This window comes from Pan paniscus, chromosome 9, assembly GCF_029289425.2.
Source record: "Pan paniscus chromosome 9, NHGRI_mPanPan1-v2.0_pri, whole genome shotgun sequence".
Lineage (NCBI taxonomy): Eukaryota > Metazoa > Chordata > Mammalia > Primates > Hominidae > Pan > Pan paniscus.
In genome coordinates, this window is record NC_073258.2 from 24627377 (window position 1) to 24649137 (window position 21761).

Consider the following 21761-nt stretch of genomic DNA (forward strand, 5'->3'; position numbering starts at 1 on the left):
GGACAAAACGTAGCAAACTAGAAGTAACTTGTCAATTTTTAATAAAGTTGTCTTCCCTAGCAGAGCTAAATGCACCATTCTCCCTGCAAACTCTGGAGATGATGACATCTTCCCAATGGTTTCCATAGCATCCGTTCCTGAAGAGCCCCAGTATGGTCCTTGGTCAGGGCGATCCGCCCAGCTCCCCTAGAAAGTTGGCAACCTAGCTAGCCAAAAGGAGAGTCCCCTATTCCTGAAACTTACTCTGTCCGTGGTGCTGAAACACTGTACCGAGACCCGCCCAGACGGGCGCTGTCAGCCGCTGAAAAAAAAATCTTCCCCGAGGCTGCCCAAATCAGAACTGTGTATCTTTTATTTACTCACGTCCTCAAAGAGCAGCAAGCCTTCTCCATCTTAATTTGACTCTACCGCAGAGCAGACTTACGCTGGCGTGATGGGAGGAGATCATGGGCAGAGAGGGAAAACTAATAGCAGCATTGCTCACCTGAGACCTGAGATGCTCCCATGAGTTTTGAATATGCTCTGCTCCTTACAGCAAAGACACCATTTTTAAAAGTACCATTCTTTTGACTTTGCTGTTCCCAAGGCTTCTGTGATATTCCGGCCCCTCCGTTTAAAAGCCAGCAGATTTGAGAGCAATAAGTCTTCAAAACCGGGAATTTACATTGTTTTTCAGCTGACCGACTTCCAGGAAAAGGACTCAACCGCATCTACCCAAATACCATGGCACTGCTTGCGCTCTTTGCCACCGGATCCTCCCCTTCCAATGAGACTTTCTGATTGTGTCTACCAACTCTCCTATTAGGAAACCCGTGGGTTGCATGCAGCTATTCTGTTGTATTCTCATTCTCACTCTCCCTCCCTTCTCTCACTCTCTTGCTGGAGGCAAGCCACTACCATTCTGCTGAGAAGGAAAAGCCCGCAACTACTTTAAGAGATTAAGACAATATGCGCAATCCTCGCCTTTCCTAGCAATCACTATTTAAATCTGGCAAGAACTGACAACAGTCTTTGCAAGAATGGAATCCGTAAAACAAAGGATTTTGGCCCCAGGAAAAGAGGGGCTAAAGAATTTTGCTGGAAAATCACTCGGCCAGATCTACAGGTAAGACAAAGCAAACACTTGCTTACCTGGGGCTCAGCATGAAAAAATCTGCAGGGCCGTTTCCGTAAACCCTGGTGGCTCAGAAAGATTGTAATATGATCGGAAAGTCTTTTTGTTGCCCATTGCTTGGAGCGGGGGTGCTCTGGAAACCTGCTTATTAATGCAGGAATGTTGCACTAAATGAACCTGTCTGGTGTGTGTGTGTGTGTGTGTGTGTGTGTGTGTGTGTGTGTGTTTGATTTTTGCTTTGGTGCCTGCAGAGTTTTTATCCTTTACTACACAGGATTTATCTTCTTTACAGTTGATTTATCTTCTTGAGCAGTTGCCCCTGCTCAAACAGCGTTTCTTTTGGTGCTTATAGATACCCCGAATTAAATTCCTTTGATGCAGACAAATGAATATAAAACACAACCATCTAAAAAAATTAACCAAGAAATTCCAAAGAGTAATGGTTTATATATATATGTTATATATATATATATATATATATATATATGAGAGAGAGAGAAAGAGAGAGGTCTCAGCTTCAAAAGCACAGTAGAGAATCCCCTAGTGAAATATGTCTTCTGTATTGAATGAAGAATCAAAATATATCAATAATTGATAGTTGAAGCAATTCCTTTCTCTGAGCCTGAAACAATGTATATGCATTTTTAATTATTTTCATCTCCTAGAGTCTATTTCTTGCATAAGAAATGTCAATGCCTGGAAGAACAGCCATAAATATAACAAGCAACATTACTTTGAAAGTCCTAGAAATGATTTAATTATTTAATCCTCCTGTAGTCACTATACTAATTATGCTGTAATTTGCAAAACTTTAAATCATTTCAAGTATGTTATATGGATACAGCTTTTCTTAATAATTAGAGCAAAATCAAGACGACAGGGCAGACATAAAAGGAAAAAGAATTACAAAGGAGCACTAATTTTAATATTTGGGAAATTGAAGTCTCTGTAAATGCATGAGAAATGTAAAGAAAATGATCAAACCACTCCCAGATTTTCCAAATCTCTTCAGGTTTGGCGGGCTTCATGTAGGCACGATTATGCACCTATGCGGCAGTAGATACCGCAAGGGCCCTGCAGTCCCACAGCTACCATGGAAAGGGATGTTCTTTCCCAGTACAACTGCCATCCGGTGCAGAGTTCAACTTCGTATATTTGAGCACACGAAGCAAATGCAGGAAATGAAAAAAAAAATCGCATTGGCTGAATTTTTTTCTCCCAGTAAAAATAAATTACAATGTTTTCTAACATTATGATCGGACTTTAAGAATAAACATTAACCTAGCCACAAATACCTTTATGACTTATTCTCCAGGTGCTACTTTATAGAATTCGGAAGCCTGACATTTTTCTTCGGGTGGCCTCAAACTTCTTGACAGCAGTATTCCAAGCTATGCATATTTGAAATTAGTTTAAAAATTTCACTTGCTTTACCCGTGTGTGTGAAAACAATTGGGTGTGCACATAGCACTTAAAACAGCACAGGTGAAAAGCAATTACATGGTAGATTGGAAAAAATATCTGCAAATTGTAAACGGAAAGGCTCTTTGTTTAAATATCGAAAGTATCAATCGCAAGGGGCTACGTACAGAGATGTTACCTTATACATTCCTTTTGTTTGTTTGTTGTTAATAGAAATTTCATGAATATGTTGTAGACTAGAACACTACCACCTTTTAGTAAAACCATTCCTTTTCTCTGCGTTCCCCTTTTCATTTGTCCCTTCTCCCAAGGACCAAAGACAAAAATGAATTGATGGTTGAAATCTTATGAAACACTATGCAAAAACAAATATTTAAGTGAGATCTTCCCCTTTGATGTGGAATATCTTACAAAAGTTGATTTGGGGAGCCTTTGTATATCTGGGAGTCGCATTTTGCGTCTTGGGAAATGGACCCTTGACATTTTTCGGTGTTTGTAAGAGAGATAGTAATGACGCAAGATTGTGAATAATTAATTATTCATGTTCTGGCAGTAGGAAGCTTAGGTGTCGGCCATATGCTGTGGAGCCCTTTGTCTCCAACTCGAGTAATAAGGAAAAAAAAAAAATAGTAAGAAGTGTAACAGGGGAGTAAGCATTGAACTAGAGCCCTGGGGCGGGATGAAGGGGAAGGAGAGTGCACGACACTCTCAGCGAGAGCTCTCAGGCCTTCTCCTCACGCACAGGCACTAGCCTAGAGAGGCCTTAGTCCAGGGGGTGCTCCAGGCTCAGCTCAGGGGGTGGATTGGGGGGCGGAATACCAGCATCGTCAACCTGGAAAGCTTCAACTTGCTAGAAACGGAAAAGGCAGCGCGGGTGGAAAAGGCTCTCTCGTTGGGCCCGCCTGCAGCAGAGCAGCTCTCTGGTGCTGTGTTGCAGGAGGACACCGCGGTAGTCAGGGTAAAGCCCTGCTGGGCGCGTGTAGGAGTGGGAGGCGCCTACTCAGGTGCAGAAGAGGCGCTGGTAACCCCTGCCCTCACAAAATGCAGACCCTGCAGGTCCTGCAAGAAAGTTAGGCCCAAGCGGCCTGTGTATCTGAATCAGAGCGCCCAGGGGTGGATCCCGAGATGGGGACTCGCTACCTTAGGCCTAAAGGTGTTAAAGTTGAAGAGACGCCGCCGCCGCGGCCAAGGGCACCTGCAGAATGTGAGAGAGCCTGGGAGGTCTTGCAGCTTGGTGTCACCCCACCACCCTAATCCCCGAGGGTGGGGGGAGGTCGACGGCCCTCCTCCCAACCCCGACGGGTCCTGAAAAATGGAAATGGGTCAGCATCGGGGGTACCTAAGCCGCCAAGTCCTTGACTCGCCCCTGCTCTGCCGCGCAGGGTGCTGGAGAAGAAGCAAGACACCGGGGAGACAATCGAGCTGACGGAGGATGGGAAGCCCCTAGAGGTGCCCGAGAGGAAGGCGCCGCTGTGCGACTGCACGTGCTTCGGCCTGCCCCGCCGCTACATTATCGCCATCATGAGTGGCCTGGGCTTCTGCATCTCCTTCGGTATCCGCTGCAACCTGGGCGTGGCCATTGTGGACATGGTCAACAACAGCACCATCCACCGCGGGGGCAAGGTCATCAAGGAGGTGGGCAACGTCTGGCCGCCCTGGCTCCTGCCCTTCGGCCATGCGGCCTCGCAAAACCACATCTCCTGTTTGAGCCCCGTTCCCCCCCTCCCACTGAGAGGAAGGTTTGGGAGATCCCTAAGCTCCTGTCTGGCTCTGCCGTTCTAGAATGGACCCCAGTAGTGTTATCAGTTCCCTTTTCGCTCTGCTGTCTGGGCCTTCCCTTCCTCATCTGCAAAGTGGAAAAGAGGGTCTAGCTCACCAGGTTTTGTGAACTGTGACTTAATACAAGACGTTGGTGACTAGCAATGTCCACTAAGTCTAAATAGAAGTGTGTTTGTTTTACTTGGATGAATAGTGTAGCATATTAATTATAGTTTTCCCAGGACTTCATTCAGTCCCCGCCAAAACATTCTTAATATTCACAATGACACAAACTGGAAAACAAAATCAGCTGTGTTCATATCAGCAGGTTCAGCTGAGTGGTCTTTCGGAAGGTTTACCTCCCCCAGGAGGAGCCACAACGTAAGAGGGTCCCAGGGTGGCAGGGAGTCGCGCCCAGAGAGGGGAGGGTCACGTCAAGGTCACAGAACCCCTGGGTCCAGACTTCCTTCTTAGAAACCCCAGTGCCGTAAACCAGACTAAGCAGGAGTTGAGTGGAGAAACTGGGGAAGACTCTTGGAATCCGGGAGACCTTGCAAAATCCTCTGGGTGTCAAAATATTATTTAAAGGGGAAAAAGGGTCCCCAGTTCTCAGGGGGAAAAGCGCGCTCCCACCTTTCGGATGTAAATATTGAGCCCCAGTTTACCTTGAGGTTCCCCTCGGGGAGTCACCCAGGCTGCTCAGGGCGGAATTAGACCTCCCTTCAGAAATACCCCTGCCCCGTATTTATTAAAACCCCTGAGCAATGACTCCCTCTCCTTTTACTCCTCCCAATTCACCGACTGCTCCAAACTCTTCAGGCCCATATCCGTCCCCATTTGTGGGGATACCCTTTCTCTTAGCCACTAAGAGCCCTGCACCTTTCACCCTTCGCTACCCACCTTCCTTCCTCAGAATTTCCCTATTTAAGTCTCCAGGGTTGGAAGTCACTACACTACTGTGTCTGCATTGGCCGGATTCGTTAAGTGGACCCCTGCCAGGCGTCTCCACATCTGGCTAACAAATCTCTTCATGGGGAGTTCGAATTTCCAAGACGGGGTCCCTCTAGATTCCTCCTTCATTCAGATGATTCGATCTGCCTGACAGTAGTCGGGGAGCAAAGCCAGTGCGCCTGGCCTCACTATTAATCACAATACATTTTGTTAATGAGCAAGGTTTTTTCGTTGCAAGAGGCAATTTTGTTAGGAAACGAAAATGAAGCCACTCTTATCCCCAGAATGCATGAAGCGCCCAAGCCTTGGGGGCTTTTTGGCTTGTGAACCACTGAAAGTGAGCCTTTGGCACTGACTCTACTCTTTCCCTTCACACTTTTTTCCTACCCCTCCATAGAAAGCCAAATTCAACTGGGACCCGGAAACCGTGGGGATGATCCACGGTTCCTTCTTTTGGGGCTACATCATCACTCAGATTCCGGGAGGCTACATCGCGTCTCGGCTGGCAGCCAACAGGTAATGCGCCAGGCGGGACTGGGGCTCGGGGCGTGGTGTTTGTTTCCTCCGAAGGGGCAGCAGAAGCTGGAGCAGAGACAACAGCCCAGAGGGGTTTGAGGACTCCCGGGCGAAGTCTTCTAGTCCCTTGACACACCCTCTCAGGGCTGGAGCTGCTGGTGACTCCTTCCTGAATTAGTCGCCTAAACGAATGTAGGCTCTCTGGGACCAGCGCACACGGCCTCCTTCCCTCTGCTGTGGCTGAACTTGCTTTTGGCGAAATAATCGACGTGCTGTATGGCCTGACAGGAGCTGAGGGCAGACCGGGAGCAGGCAGAGCAGGGACAATGCGCCTGAGTGCACAAAGGGGTGGAGAACGGCAGATGCTGCGCTCTCTCCTGCACTCCCCGCAGGCGCCCAGGCTCCCCGAGGGTCTGACCTCCTGGCAAGGCGCCTCGAAGACCTGGCCCCGTCCCCCGCCCAGTTGGTGCTCTGGGTATGAAGTATTTGTTTCTAGGGGGGCAGGCACCAGCGATGCGATTTCACCTGTTAATGAGCTGCGTAGGGGCGGGCGTTGGGGGGAGCCCTCAGCGGCTTTCAGGGGCCTCCTGCCTTGCTGCGGTGTCCACAACCAAGGTCCTAGCGCCAGTTCCCAGAAGCGCCACCAACGGCACCTGCAGAAACACCCCTAAAGCATAAGACCTAAGGACCGATGGGGTGGGGGTGTCGAGGGGCACGCTTGGCCACCAGAAGGTGAGGGGCAGCTTCCTTTGCTTCACTGTGTGTACATTGATAAGCAAAACTAAATGCTCTTCACGTCTGAATTGTTGAACCCACACAGAACACATGCACCAGCTCTTTCTGGTCTTTCTGCTTAGATACTGCAAATAAAGACTTCCAGTCTTTACTGTACCTAAAACTTCATTCCTCTTCCTACACCCAAAACTCACATTTTAAAGGAAGAGGACTAGAAGTTGGCACCTCCCTAATAGTGGTCATGTGCAACCTGGCCCTTTGTAACCTGGGCACACCTCATCTCTCAGGCCCCATACTGCAGCTTTTGTCAATTACTATCGCTTTCACTAGCGGTGTCATTTCTGCCCAAGGCTTCTCAGAGTCCTCAGGGCCTGGGGAGGAATTCTTGGAAATTTATTTTACGCTTAAGGATCCCTAGAGTGAGGGTTTTGGGGCAGTGCTTTAAAATGTCAAGAGGAGGGTGCCATACATTAGGAATAATGCCTTTCAAGTATCGTCTTTACTTGAAATACGGATGGCTGACACTAAGAGCAAGTAGTAGACAAACAGTCCCTTTAAAAAAATCAATTTATTGTGTATATGTACCACATTTTATTTATCCATTCATCTGCTGATGGACACTTGATGAAACTCATTAACTATGTAGAGAACCCCTTTTTATGGATGGGATAAATCAAACAAAACATTGATATTAGGCAAAAATTAAAGACATTTTGTCAAATATTATTGATTATGAGCATGTTACATTTTTGGTTTTTAGATCCCCAATATATATAGTCTTCACTCATTTTTTTCCCTAAAAAGTATTTCCTAAATTAAAACAAAGTTTTCAGAAAGATACCCTAAACATACATGCATGGAATGTTTTCACTGCAGGAGAAAAAAAAAATCCAACAATTCACCAAAAAACAAAAATGATACAAGATCTCAATATGATGTCAAATGAAAATATAATGGTGGTGACTTTAAGGGTTTTTTTCAGAGTCAAAATATTCACCTTGTCAAATATTAAAATGCTAACATTTTCCTGCCGGGAAAAAACACCAGGGATGCTCCAGCTTTTCCTCTTTGTAACACTAGGAAGTCGGTAAACGGGTTTTTCCGATTATTTAAATAAAAAAAAAAGCAAACTCATTACTATCTGTGTCATGTTTAGCAATGAAAAGAGTGATGCTGACTCAGGTTCTGATTTATCTGGTAGATTTTAATCAAAAGATTTTTTTTTTTTTTTTGAGATGTATTCTTACTCCGTCACCAGGCTGAAGTGCAGTGGCACGAACTGGGCTCACTGCAGCCTCCACCTCCTGGGTTCAAGTGATTCTCCTGCCTCAGCCTCCCGAGTAGTGGGACTACAGGCGTGAACCACCACCCCCAGCTAATTTTTTTATAGAAAAAAATTTTAATTTCTGGAATTCCTATTTGGATCCAAATTAATCTTACCTTTAAATGGGTATTCAAGGAAGAGGCCTTAATATTTTCATATATGATATGTTATGTTCTATGATACTGAGAAAATTAAATTAAAAATGTATTGTAAAATATCATGAACCTATAGAAAACTATAGAGATCAACTACCTTATCTTGCCTGAAGATTCTGACATTTTGCTTCATTTTGATATTAGGCAAAAATTAAAGACATTGCAAAATGCAGTTGAAGCCTTGTGTGAAAATGGTTTTTAAACATGTATAACATTTTCTTTTCAGATTATAACAATATCGCACATTAGTAAGAAAAAAATTATAAAAATGATAAAAATTTAATCATCCTGATACCCCTATTATTAACATGGTGAATGTCCAACTAGTACTACAAATGCTACATAGAATTTTACCTTAGAAGACTTTTAATAAACACAAAATCAGAGATTTTTACAAGTTGTTTGAAAGACGTATATTTCCTATTATGATCTCTTTTTCAAAAACAGTAAAGACAAAACAGCAAAACCAATCTTCCACTTATGAGCATCATGTACCCATTCAAATAAGCTTCTCTATATTGATCACTTAAGAGTAGAATGAGATTTCCTTTGCATGTGATATTGGGGACAGATTCCTTTCCCTCTAGGTGTAAAAGAGTCTCACTTTGGAAAGTTTTGCCACCACTGTTGTGGTGGAACTGAGGAAGATAAACTGAGGTGTGTGGAGACAGCCACTCAAGAGAGAAGGGCTCCTGGCTACATCTCTTGGCAAATTTCTCAATGAAAAACAAAGAGCAATTATTTGGCTTCTTCAGTTTATTGATTAAGCAAAGACAGCCCCACTCTTGGTCACAATGCAGACTCCTGGTTCTTATACTACTCAGATTCTAAGTATATTTACTTTCCTGATCATTGAGAGGAGGAGTTGGAAGAGTCAGGAGGGGAGTAAACCCAGTCTCAGAGGAAGGATGGCTCTTGCATCACTTTTTCCTTTGTCTTCCCTTAAAGAGCTATTGCACATTATGGGCTGGAGAATTTAGTCACCTCCAGGAAAGGCCTTAGGGTGGGGGGTCAAAGGAAAATTCCTTACAAAATCTTTAATGTTTTAAGATGAGAACATATTAATATGGTAATAAAAAAATGTGGGGGGCAAATTATTTTTGTCTTTAAATAATACAGGACATCGGCTTATAGTAATCCAGATATTTACAAATATGAAATTCCTAAGCACTGGTTTTACCCTGCATTTAAATTGCTGTGAAGAACCCGGACACGTGTTTAATGGCATAAATAGCATATATATATATAATATATGAAATATATAAATATATAAAATATATGAAATATATAAATATACTTTTTTTTGCAAAAGGCATAACCATAGAAGGTCAGATACAGCAAAGGGAGTTTGATGAACATTATATGTTTAATGTATAGCACTGTATCACAAAACTGTTTTGCCTTTATTTAGGTGGTGATATTATTTAAACTCTATTTAATATTTTTAATACGCTGCTCCTGTCCTCTTGATTTCTCAACGCTGCTTTATTTTTTTACATGGCACTTATCACCACCTGTCATATCAATATTTTACTTATTTATCTGTTTGTCTAATGGTAGTTTTGCCCATGTTGTTGTTTTTTTCATTGCTATATTACTAGTATCTCAGAGAGTACCTGACTCATGATAAATACTCGTTAAATAAATAAAATAAATATCAGAACAAGGTGTTCGGGGATTAAAAAAAAAGCAGTAAGATTTAGGCTCTAAAGCCAAACTGTAGGTTCAGGCTCTTGAATGTGTTACTTAGTAACTGAATGATATAAAATGTGATTTATCACCTTTACACCTTAGTTTGTATTTCTGTAAAGGAGGGCTAATCAAAGTACCTACCTCATGTGGGTCGTAACAGCTAAATATATGTAAAGTTTTCTGAAGTGCCTGGAACTAGGTAATTGCTTGCTGTTATTATTTAGTATTAATGAAATCTTAACTTTCGGGGAAAAAAAGGAAGGAATAAAACCTCTGTGACTATTCAGCTTATTTTTGTATGAATTTACCTGAAGCATTAATAATGCAAATCGTTTATTTCTAGTGTGATAAAAAATGCCTTTTTTCATGAGTCATATTTCTACCTTTAAAATTATTTTCCCATGTACGTTATTCAAATTGAAATTATTGTTCACTAAAAATTCCGTAAATTTTATTTGAAGGCCTTTAAAGAGCTGTTTTAAAAATATTTTTAGCCAAGTGTATAGAGTGCTAATGATTCAGTACATCCAATCTTTGAATTCTAGCCAAGCATAAATTCACTTAGAGAAATCCATTTTAGCTTGAGGTTAGACTTCTCTATTCAGTTATAGTTTATTTTCCCCTACCGTAATCCTTTATTTTTGTGTTTTCAAGTATTTCTTGAATTTCTAACTTGACTTTTTCTAAAGAAAAAATACTTCTTTATTTGAATAGGACACTTAGGATCACACTTGGTTGTAGCATATAGTGAACCCCACAACAGGAAGAACCCACATTATTGCTGGACAGAGCTCACCTAATCCAACCCCCTCATTTTACAGAGCAGGAAATGAAACAGAGAATTGAGGGAGTAGTGATTTATCTGAGGTCACAAAGGGATTGTGATTAGAACTCACGTGTCTGATGATACATGACCGCAAGGTACCTTTACAATGAAATTTAACATGTCTCTCTGATACTATATGCTTCATTGCAAAGTTTGCTTTCAGCAGTAGGCTGAGCCATCTGCTCTCTGAATGAGTGATTACAATCTATCATGCCCCAAATCCAGGGAAGAATTTCATGAATTAGCGAGAGAAGCCTTTAGCGGGCCCAAGGGATCCTTAGATTTTATTTTGGCAGGAGAATCATACTGATTTTTTTTGTGTGTGTGTGTGTACTGGCTCCCAAGCTATTTGGTGACAACATAGCTGATTCTGCCCTTTTCTCCGCAAAAGGCAAACTCCACACTTGATAATGAATAAGATGAAGAATCTGATATTCTGTAACAGAGAACATGGTATTTATAACTTTTTCTGCCACGCAGACACTTCGTCAGTTTGGGCTCTTAGAACTAAAATTGCAGAGATTTGAACATGACTGGGTGTAGATTAGACTTTTGTCTGCAGAAATGAAGGGATTTATCCTTGGGGTTTTGACTGATGCAACTCAATTTACATGCTGTATAAAATAGAAAGTAATTTATACTTAAAAGTGAGCAAACCCAAAAGCATGGCTTTAAAATTTACTAGTGTACATTTGTATTTATAAAAATAAATTTTAATATACTTTAGGTAAATATTCTGGCTGGCATAATTATGAAACATCTCTTGTTAGAATAATTTTCAAAAGGAGAAGAAGACATTTTAAACATAATATCTTCATGTGTTGAGCCAAGAAAGGAGCAATTTTACTGGTGCTGTTCTGTCTTTTTTCTTCAGAGAGATGCAACAGTAAAGATGTGCTTTTATTTATTTGTTGGAATAAGCATTGGAAATGAATTCCTAAGCACCATCATCAAACACACACGCACACACAAACACACACATGCACACACACACACACGCTATTGGTCTGTCTATCTATGTAATATTTTTTCCTCTCTACTTACCTATCCATTGCAACCTCCATTGCAAGAAGGAGTTCCTCAATCCTTCCAGTGAGAAATATTTGTGAATTCCTTATGTGTGAGAAAATAATTTAGACTATGAACATAAATCCTGCTGAAAGGGACCACCATCCTGTTCCAGTGGAAATGCTTTATAAGCACCCAGTCTTTTAAGGCCAGAGGTGACTTTTTCTATCTCGTGCATCTAGCTGCCAATCAAACATCTAGCTGCCTTCCTATTGTGGGCCCCATAGGTTAGGTATCTGGGGTAAGTCAGGAGAAGCCTGCATTTTTCTGACAAAAGAAAATACCCTTTACCATAAGATGAATAGATGGATTGAGGAGGGAGGGGTCTCCAAGGGCTTGCATGTACTTTGCTGATATGAGTTTCTCTAGCTCTCTTTTTATTCTCCAATCCCTTACCCCTTACTAGCTCTGGCTTTTCCCGCTGCTGCAGCATTCTGCTACTGCAGTGCAGAGGCAGCTTCTGGAGGGGAGAGACATGATTTGAGGAAGGAGAGAGTCATGTGGGCAGCTGGTAGAGTGATGCTCCTACTGCCATATGCTACCACTGGGACTGTCTCATCTCTCTGTCGTGAGTGATGAAGTCATTTTTACAACTTAATGATGTATCAAGGGACTCAGAGGGTTGGCTCATGCCTGTGTATTCCCTGTTTAATATGGGAGTGGGGGCATCAGATGTGACAAAGGGAGGCATCCAAGCCCTGATTTGATTAGATTAAATAGATTAAACAGCCTGAGTCAGTCTACTGCAGACCCTCCAGGAAAGAATTAGTTCCACACCTGAGGTGAGGAACACTAGTCTCCTGTTAAGTGACAATCCACTGCCCAAATGGAAGTGGATTGATTGATTTAGGGAAAATGAACATCATCTGTAGAAGTGACAAGTCACCAGTGCTCCTTTCACCTTTTCTGGGCAAATCATTTTGGGGTGGGCTTGATACTCGAGGGTGTTTGTGGCTGTGGGTCATAGAAAATATGACTAGGAATTTCAAAGCGAACTCATTATGGGCCATATTGAATGCTAATCATCAGGCAGTTTGTGATACAGGTTTTCAGCAGCTGCATTTGCCTTTCCAAACATTTTTGTGTCATGATTACTATTATACCTCTTGATTTTGGCAATCTCTATAGTGGTATAGAGCTTCCTGCCATTTAAGAACATCAATGTGCATAAAATAATGACACATGATTATTTCATACTGTAAAAGAAGGGAAAGTGTATGTGTGTGTGACAAGTAGAAGAAAAACAGAAATCAGGCTTTAACCTGATAATAATCAGCAAATTTATTTGAGAATGTTATTTGCTGCAGAGGAAATCACAAAAAAAACCCAACAATTTTAAGTGGTTTTCAAATGGTTTATTATTTTGAAAACATCTTTAATAAGCAAGTGGCCCTTATTTTATTTCACAGAGATTGTAATACTGTTCTTCGAAAAATTAAGAACACCCATCAGTTTCTATGTCTTTTCTTAAGAAATAATAAAATTGTTATTTTACACATTAGTTTGCACATTTCTTTCCTTTTTTTCCCCAGCCCAATTACTGATGGCCTATCTCTGACTTATATTCACACTATAATTGGGTTTTAAATCTAACACCTTAGGTGCCAATTATAAGGAGAAAGATCTTAAGTGAAATGAAATACCAGACTGCTTGAGATTCATCTTACTATTTAGAACTTCAATTTCAGCTATATATATGTGTGACTTCTTTATTTCTTCTGTGAAAGCCATGTTTTACTGAGTTTACTGTTAAAAATCGTGTAATTTGCTAGAGTATTTCATTGATAGTTTGTTTTCATATATAATGATAAAAATATACTGCCTGATATTATATAAAACTTACTTTTACAATTTAAAAAATCAAAAAATAAATATTTAATTTTACAAAATGTATTTATTTCTAGAAAATGCTTTTTCTAGAGTGGAAAGAGAATATATAAATTATATTATAAAATCATCTTCATAATTGCCTTTGTTTTACATTTCGGGAGGCAGGTGAAATTAGAATTGAATCAAATAATAAGTATATATATCACAAAATTTGTAATGTACATTATCTTTATCCCGCACATGACTCTATAAGGCAGGCTTCTTTCTTTTATTATTATTTTAGATTCAAGGGATACATGTACAGGCTTGTCATGTGGATAGATTGTGTAATAGTGAGGTTTAGGCTTCTAGGGTACCCATCACCTAAATAGATAATTATGCCTAAGAGATAATTTTTCCACCCTCACCACCACCCCAAGCACTCTCACACTCTTCTCTTTTGGAGTCCCCAGTGCCTATTACTTCTGCGTTTATGACCATGAAGGCAGGCATACTGATACTTCTTTTACTCATGAGAAAACTGAATACAGAATCGTTTTCCCAGATACACTAGATGGTATGAGGCAGAGCTGGGTTATAGACCCCAGGATGTCTGATTTCAAATTATATCATTCCTCACTAAACACATTTCTCTTATTAAATATTTTTACTGTGTGTTTTCTTTAAAAACATTGTATTTTACAGCTTCTTAAAAAATCACTATATTATTCAGTGCTGGGCTAGGTAAATAGGAAAGAACTAGCCTGTGGAACAATTTTGAGAATTGATTTACTTGGGTGTTTTTCATTGCTAGACAAGTCTTTTGATCAGAGAATAACTTTAAAACGTTTTAATGATGAACATCATTTTCAGGGCAGTAGTGCTGTGAAACCCAATTATAAGTGTCAAAGTTAAGAGTAATCCTAGGGATAATAAAACTCACATGAACATTAAATGTTTCTTGTTATATAATCTATTTCCTTCTGTCTGCTAATATACAGAAAATATATTTAATGCTTCCGTCTTCTAGCATCAGACCAAACAAAAATGATGAAACAAGCATAATATAATATATATAACTATATTAAGTATTAATGAATGGTGAGGTTCTTTAAGAGGACACCTTATCGCCTCTGAAGCATTATTTCCTAATTTAATTTTGAAAGCAGAGCTTCAGAGACAGTGGTTTCAGAGGCTGATGAGGATCTAGTGATGAACAGGCAGTAACAGGCAATGTGATGGCTGCTAGTTTCGGGGGATTCCAGTGTTCTTTGCAAGATGCAAGAATGAGGCCACACTGGGTCATGTACTTGAACGCAGCAACTATCTCAAGTGAGGATTTATCTACAGGAGTACTCTAAATTATAGCCCATAGCTGTCAACCTACAGTTATTCTATGAAAATAACTCAGCTTCCTAGAATTGATAGGATACCCAGAACAGCAGTCTGTCCCTATTAAAAGCTAGAGAAGAAATAAATGATCAACTGCTTGAAATAAATATTCATAGAAGAAAGATCTGTTATCACCTACATATACCTCAAAAGAGGAAGTTATAATTACCCTCAGTTGAGAGTCTTTGCACAAAAAGAATTGGATGCTCATTCCTGAGAATATGCCATATGAAAAGCATTGTGCTAGCACCATGGAATTTAAAGAAGTGGAGAACTGGACCCAATTCTCCAAGAGAAAAAATAATGGGAGGGCTTGGGGAACGTACAACCTCATGAGTTAAGTCTTACAAAGGTGATCTACAGTAGTTTAGCAATATCTGAGAGAGGAGACTAGTTGAAAAAGAGGTGTGTTTTTGAGGGTGGGGGCATGGGTGAGTATTGAAGGATAAAGTGGAAGGACACTGAGACAGTTATTGATTTAAAAAAGACTGAGAATTTTCTTTTCTGGTCATTTCCCATGAGATACTTTAGATGGACTACTGAGGCACAGACTAAGAGGCTGATGCATTTCAATCAATTCTGTATGAATTCAGAATGGGAGATAAAATTCCCATTACATGTCTTCTGCACTTAATGAAAGCTGCTAGAATTTCAGCCTGATATGGAACAACCATGTGTTCACGGGCACAGAATTAACACTATTTAATGAGTGCAAAATCATTCTGGAGAAAAAGATGCGAAATAATCATTCTTTGAAAAGTCTATTAAAGATTAGGAAATTTCTGTATAATAATGGCTAACCTTGACAAGCCATTTATTATGGACCATACAGTGTCCCCTTTCATAATTGATTTATTTAATCTTCTTGATACTTTTTTGAAGTATGGAAACATTTCCATTATACACAAGAAATGAGGCTAAGAGAATTTAAGTTATGACAACTTGCCCAAAGTCATACTTAGCAAGAAATTGGAATTTTAATTTGGATTTTCACAGTGTAACCAAAACAAAACAAAACAAAACAGAAAAAAACCTCTCATTCTTAACTAATACTATATCATACTATTTATATGTCTACAAGAAACAGACTGAGAAATGAGGCTAAAAGAATTTAAGTAATGACAACTTTCTCAAAGTCTTACTTAGCAAGAAATTGGAGTTGGAATTTGGATTTTCACAGTGTAATAAAAAAAGAAACTCATCTTTTTAACTAATACTGTATCATGCTATTTAAATGTCCCCAAGAAAAATATGGCAGCTGCTCAGTCAATTTGGTCAATAAGAATGGTCAAAAGCAGAACAGAGAACTTCATTTTCACTTTTGATCTAACAATCTAATATCCATTTGTGTTTTTTAAAGGACATCTTCCATTTTAGCAATGTTTCTATTCTACCCTTGCCTCTACCCTCTATAACAAAATGTAAGCCCTTTGTTTCCACTACGTCCAACTTTGTCTAGCTTTGTTTTTTCTAGGTCTGGGTCTTCACCCCATATCTGCCCCTTTTGTGATGTGCTGAGGGAATATCTGGCATGGTACTGCTAAACCAATGATTCCCAAAGCAGGACAAGAAATACTAGAATAACCTGGGAACTGGTTAGAAATGCAAATTCTCAGGCCCCAAACACATCTACTGACTCAGAAACTCTAACACCTAGCAATCTGTATTTTAACAAGGCCTAGGTTTGTATCATGCATGTGAAAGTCTAGAAACTACTGTGCTAAACAATTTATATTTTTTTACTTCTTTTTTTTTGAGACAGAGTTTTGCTCTTGTTGCCCAGGCTGGAGTGCAGTGGCACGATCTCAGCTCACCACAACCTCTGCCTCCCGGGTTCAAGTGATTCTCCTGCCTCAGCCTCCTGAGTAGCTGAGATTACAGGTGCCCACCGCCACACGCAGCTAATTTTTGTGTTTTTAGTACAGACGGGATTTCACCATGTTGGTCGGGCTGGTCTTGAACTCCTGACTTCAGGCGATCCACCCACCTCGGCCCCCAAAAATGCTGGGATTACAGGCGTGAGCCACTGCGCCCGGCAATTTTATACTCTTAAAATTCTTTTTCATATTCAGTTCCACTACTTCTTTCATTTCTTTTTGAAACTTATACTTTGTTTAAGAAAATACAAAACTTTCATAAATGAGCCTCTCCATTTAACTACTTACTTCAAAACATAGGAGAGATGGGGTAGAATTCTGCTTCCACTTCCCACTGTTACTGCCATCCATCTTTCAATAAAATTTTCATTTTTCAAAGTTTATGTTATTTTATATATTGCTGTTGGCATTGTTAATACCAGTACTCATTCTGCTGCTATTACAGTAAGTAGATCTTAGTGGTTAGATATCCAGGATCTACAACAGATAAGTAATGTAAACCATAGTTCTCTACTTACTATCTATATGATGTTGGCAAGTTATTTTTACTCATTCGGACATGGTTACACCGTCTGTGAAGTAAAGATGGCAGTAAGAGCTTTCTAATATTGTTGTTCAGTAAAAATGAGAACCTAGAAGTGATATCCACACTAACAATTCAATAACAATTGACAATTACTGTCTCTACCTGACTGGCTCATAGTTATGAATTTATTGTCATATGTCAAGCATCAGACTAAGTCCTTTAGGTACGCAATTCTATTTAGCCTAACAGTAATCCTAAGAGATACAACACATTAGTATTATTATCATGCAAGTTCCAACATTCTTTAAATGCTTAGAGTGTGCCAGCCATTCTTCTGGTTGTTTTACTTCAAATAACTCATAGGTTCTGTCAATATTCCCATTGTTTAGATGAGAAATGAGGAACAGAAAGTTACATAAGGTGCTCAAGGTCACTCAGTAATAAGTGTCAAATGAACTGTGAACCCAGGCAGTCTGGCTCAAGAATCCATGCTCTGAACCATTACCTAGTGATGTCGTTTTTAAAGACAAGGAAGCAGAAGTTTAGGGAAGTTAAACAACGTACTAGTTACATAATTATTAAGTGACAAAGCTGGGGTCCTACAAAAATTACTGTAGCATTATATCAGCCTTTCCCCCCACTCTCTTCTACCATTAGTGACTTTGACCCCTTGCTCCTCTGCAAGCCATCATCCTGGCTGAACTTAGGTGGTTGTTAACCACCTCCTGCTTCCTGGCTTTTAGACCCCTCTCTCCTCAATCCCACTAAGCTTCACACTTACCTCACTTTAGGGGTATAATTGTCACCCTCTGAAGTCACCCCAAACTCAATAATCTCCAAGATGTCACAGACTGATGGATTTCACCCTTCACCTTCTTGGACTATCTAACACTTCCTCAAAGCCTCCTCATCCAGCATCCCACTCTAGATGTTCTTCCTTCTCCTAAGAACCTGAGCCACTATGTTCAGCCATTTTCAATACTTCCTTAGTTTCTGGTACAGAAGGTAACCTCTTCCATTTGTGAAGCTTTGCTGAGCCATTCCTTGTTTCTGTAAAGTCTTTCTTCTTTTTTATATTAATTTTTGAAAGTTTCCCTACCAAAGGTTTGTGACTTGGTCAACTCAGCTGAGATGAATGTTTTCCTCTGTTGTTTTCTATCTGTACTTCTGTTGTGGCCTTTGGCACACATTGTCTCTGGACTACTGGTCTCTCCCTCTCCTACTACACTGAGGTCCATCCTCTTCTTTTTCTAAGTGCCTGCTGACATCATGTGAATGAAAGAGCACAGATTTTCATGTCAGAGAGCCCCGGATTTAAATCTGAGCTTTACTACTTGCTTTTTTTCTTGGCCACACTTTGTTTCAATTGCCTTATTTATAAAATGAGAGGAAAGTGTAACAACTCAGAGAGTTGTTGTGAGAATTAAATGAGTCAATACAAATGGAGAAATTACAGTAAATGACCTATAACTCTTACCTTCTCTTCCACACAATAATCTCCTGTGAATATAGTCTCACAGATGTTTGAAGTGTAAATGCATGAATGAATATTGAATGGGGAGGCTGCTTCAATTTTGGCTGTGTGGCAAGACAAGGTGTAAAGGCTTTCCATTTAGGGCAAGAATTTTGATAATCAGAATTTTAATTACTTAGATATTAATTAGGATAACAATTATATAAAATTAAATAAGAAGATGAGATTTGTAAAGTTTGATGGATTCTTAACTAGTTACAGGGAATTCAATGGATTTTGAGATGAAGCGCCCACTAATAATGAAAAAAAGGATAGATAAAGAAATTAAGAGACCAGGCATGGTGGCTCACACCTCTAATCTCAGCACTTTTGAAAGCTGAAGAGGGTGGATCACTTGAGGTCAGGAGTTCAAGACCAGCCTTGTCAACCTGGCAAAACCCAGTGTATACTAAAAATACAAAAAATTAGCCAGGCATGTTGGCGTGGGCCTGTACTCCAAGCTACTCAGGAGGCTGAGGCATAAGAATTGCTTGAACCCAGGAGGCAGAAGTTACAGTGAGCAAAGATAGTGCCACAGCACTCCAGCCTGGGTGACAGAGTAAGACCATGTAGAAATTAAGGAACTTAAAATTAAAACCACTTCAATTATGCCATGATATTGTATAATTAGAAACATTATTCAGAGTAAGAATGAAAAGTAAACATTAAAAGTAATCTTTTGGCATTTTATTTCAGAAATAATAGTGTGATATCAAGTGGCTTTGTGAAGATTATCATTTAAATTTACAGTTTGAATGCTGAAGTATATTACTAACTACCTAGTATATGCATAATCAGGTATAAATCCTAGTGGCAAAACTCATTGGGTTTTAAATAAAGCAGAACTATATCTGAAACAGGTTTCCTCTACTTAAAACTAGTTAACCACCTGAACTAGTGATTTTACTTATCTTAGGTTTAGTTTCTCCATCTATAACATTGGTATATGTTTTAATGGATATATGGTATAATGAATAATACCCACGTCGCTGGGTTGTTAGGTGCTTGTGGCGTTTATGGCATGTGAAGCGTTAATATGGTATCTAGCAAGTCGAATAAGCACTCATTAAATTTAGCTCTGACTATAGTGTACATTCAACAAATACTTCATACTTGATTCAGCTTTACTAAGGGGGCGATTTTTCTCGCAGGGAACATTTGACAATTACTGAAGACATTTTTGGTTGCCATAACTTAGAGGAGGGGTGTGTGCTACTGGCATCTAGTGAATAAATGCCAGAGATGGTGCTAATTGTCATACAGTACACAGGACAGCATTCCACAACAAACGGTTATCTACGCCCAAATTTCAATCATGAAGAGGTTAAGAAACTAAGCTAAAGAATGGGTAATATTCATCTCTCACCAGCTTATCACGAGACAATCGTATTTACAAACCCTTCAAAAAGGGAGAGACAGTGATGATAGAATGTTACATTCACAGAAAATAAAATTTATGCATCGTACCTCTAAAACCATTACAATAAAATAAGACACACATATTAGCTAAACCTGGATAAAAGTTTTTCCTCAAACCTTAGCATGCAAAATTATCTTTGGCTTAAAACAAAAGGACATCTATTTTGGGCAAACAGCACAGAGGAAGAATGGAGCAGAATATTCACTTCATGAGTGATCATTTATCTCAGTGGAGAGAAGCCACTAAGGGAAGGTGGATACAGGCTACATATATTTTTACACAAAATTATTTGACCAGTATATAATCAATAGAAAAAGTTTTAATTCACTGCCGTTTGGGATGTCATTTCTCACCTTTCTCTAGCAGATTAATAATAATCATAGAGGGTCCTTTTCAGAAATCCAGGTCTTTAACAGTAACATTTAAAAGTGCCCACAAGAAAGATTAGAGCTTCTATGAGGCAACCAACATTGACTGAATTTAAGGCTCATGTTTGACTTGATAAAATTTGCCTAAAATATATAGATTAGCTCATTGGAGTTAGCACGTCCCAAAACATCTTTGCAAGGGAATAGTTATAAAGTAACCGAGCTAAAGGAATACTTTTCTTACTTGGTATAAACATTATAGAAGTGTTTGTTTGTTTGTTTGTTTGTTTTTTGAGACAGAATCTCACACTGTTGCCCGCCAGGATGCAATGGTGCGATCTTGGCTCACTGCAACCTCTGCCTCCCGGGTTCACGCAATTCTCCTGCCTCAGCCTCCTGAGTAGCTGGGATTACAGGCGCACACCACCACAACCAGCTAATTATTTGTATTTTGTGTAGTAGAGATGGGGTTTCACTATGTTGGCCAGACTGGTCTTGAGATCCTGACCTTGTGATCTGCTCGCCTCTGCCTCCCGAAGAATTGCTGGGGTTTACAGGCGTGAGCCACTGCACCCGACCACAAGATTTTTTTTTTCTTTTTTTAACGAAGGAATGGAATTTTTACTTGTAGATGGATAAAAGCTTTAGCATTACGTTTCTAGCATTTTTTTCTTGAATGGTTGTATGTAGGCTGCTCGAGATGTGTCTCAAACAGAAGAAAAAAATGAGAAACCTGAGAGAGATATACTAATTATTTGCATTATTTCGAGAACATGTGCTAAGGGATTTAATCAAGAGACTTCTTGGTTCATTTAAAATACGAGTTCATTTATAAAATTTCTATGTATGTGCAGCTTCTAGGAAAGCTACAAGTAGTTGCATAATGTGACTAATAACTTTATTTATGCATTCATTATTTCCAGTAACTCTTCAGTTATTACCAACTGTGTGTCAGGCACTGTGCTAAGTGTCAAGGATACAATGGATGTGAAAAACAAGCTCTTACCCTTAAGCAGTTTACATTGTAGAATGAAATAGAGTCCAAAACATATATTGATTTATTAAATATTTACCATTTGTAATTAAGTCTATAAAGAAAATACTAGTATAACCAAATGTATTGACTCCTTTTATTTTTTGATGCATCAAATATAGAATTTCTAGATGGCCCATGTATATATTTACAATGGCTAGCCTGTCAAGTGCAGAACATATATTAGAAAAAACAATCTACCTTAAAATTATTGGCAATTTTTTTATTACTTTAAATGTTTAACTTCTCCTGAGAAATTTAG

General features: G+C 39.6%; 1 protein-coding gene across 1 annotated transcript in view; it reads left to right on the forward strand.

The window, feature by feature from the left end:
* The first annotated feature begins 453 nt into the window (after window positions 1-453).
* SLC17A6 (solute carrier family 17 member 6) overlaps window positions 454-21761 on the forward strand; it is a 41455-nt gene continuing 20147 nt past the window's right edge. Inside the window, exons 1-3 of the mRNA XM_003830451.6 lie at window positions 454-1105; window positions 3919-4171; window positions 5643-5761. Coding sequence (XP_003830499.2) covers window positions 1020-1105; window positions 3919-4171; window positions 5643-5761 — 458 coding nt within the window. The 5' untranslated portion in view covers window positions 454-1019. The remainder of the gene's footprint in view (window positions 1106-3918; window positions 4172-5642; window positions 5762-21761) is intronic.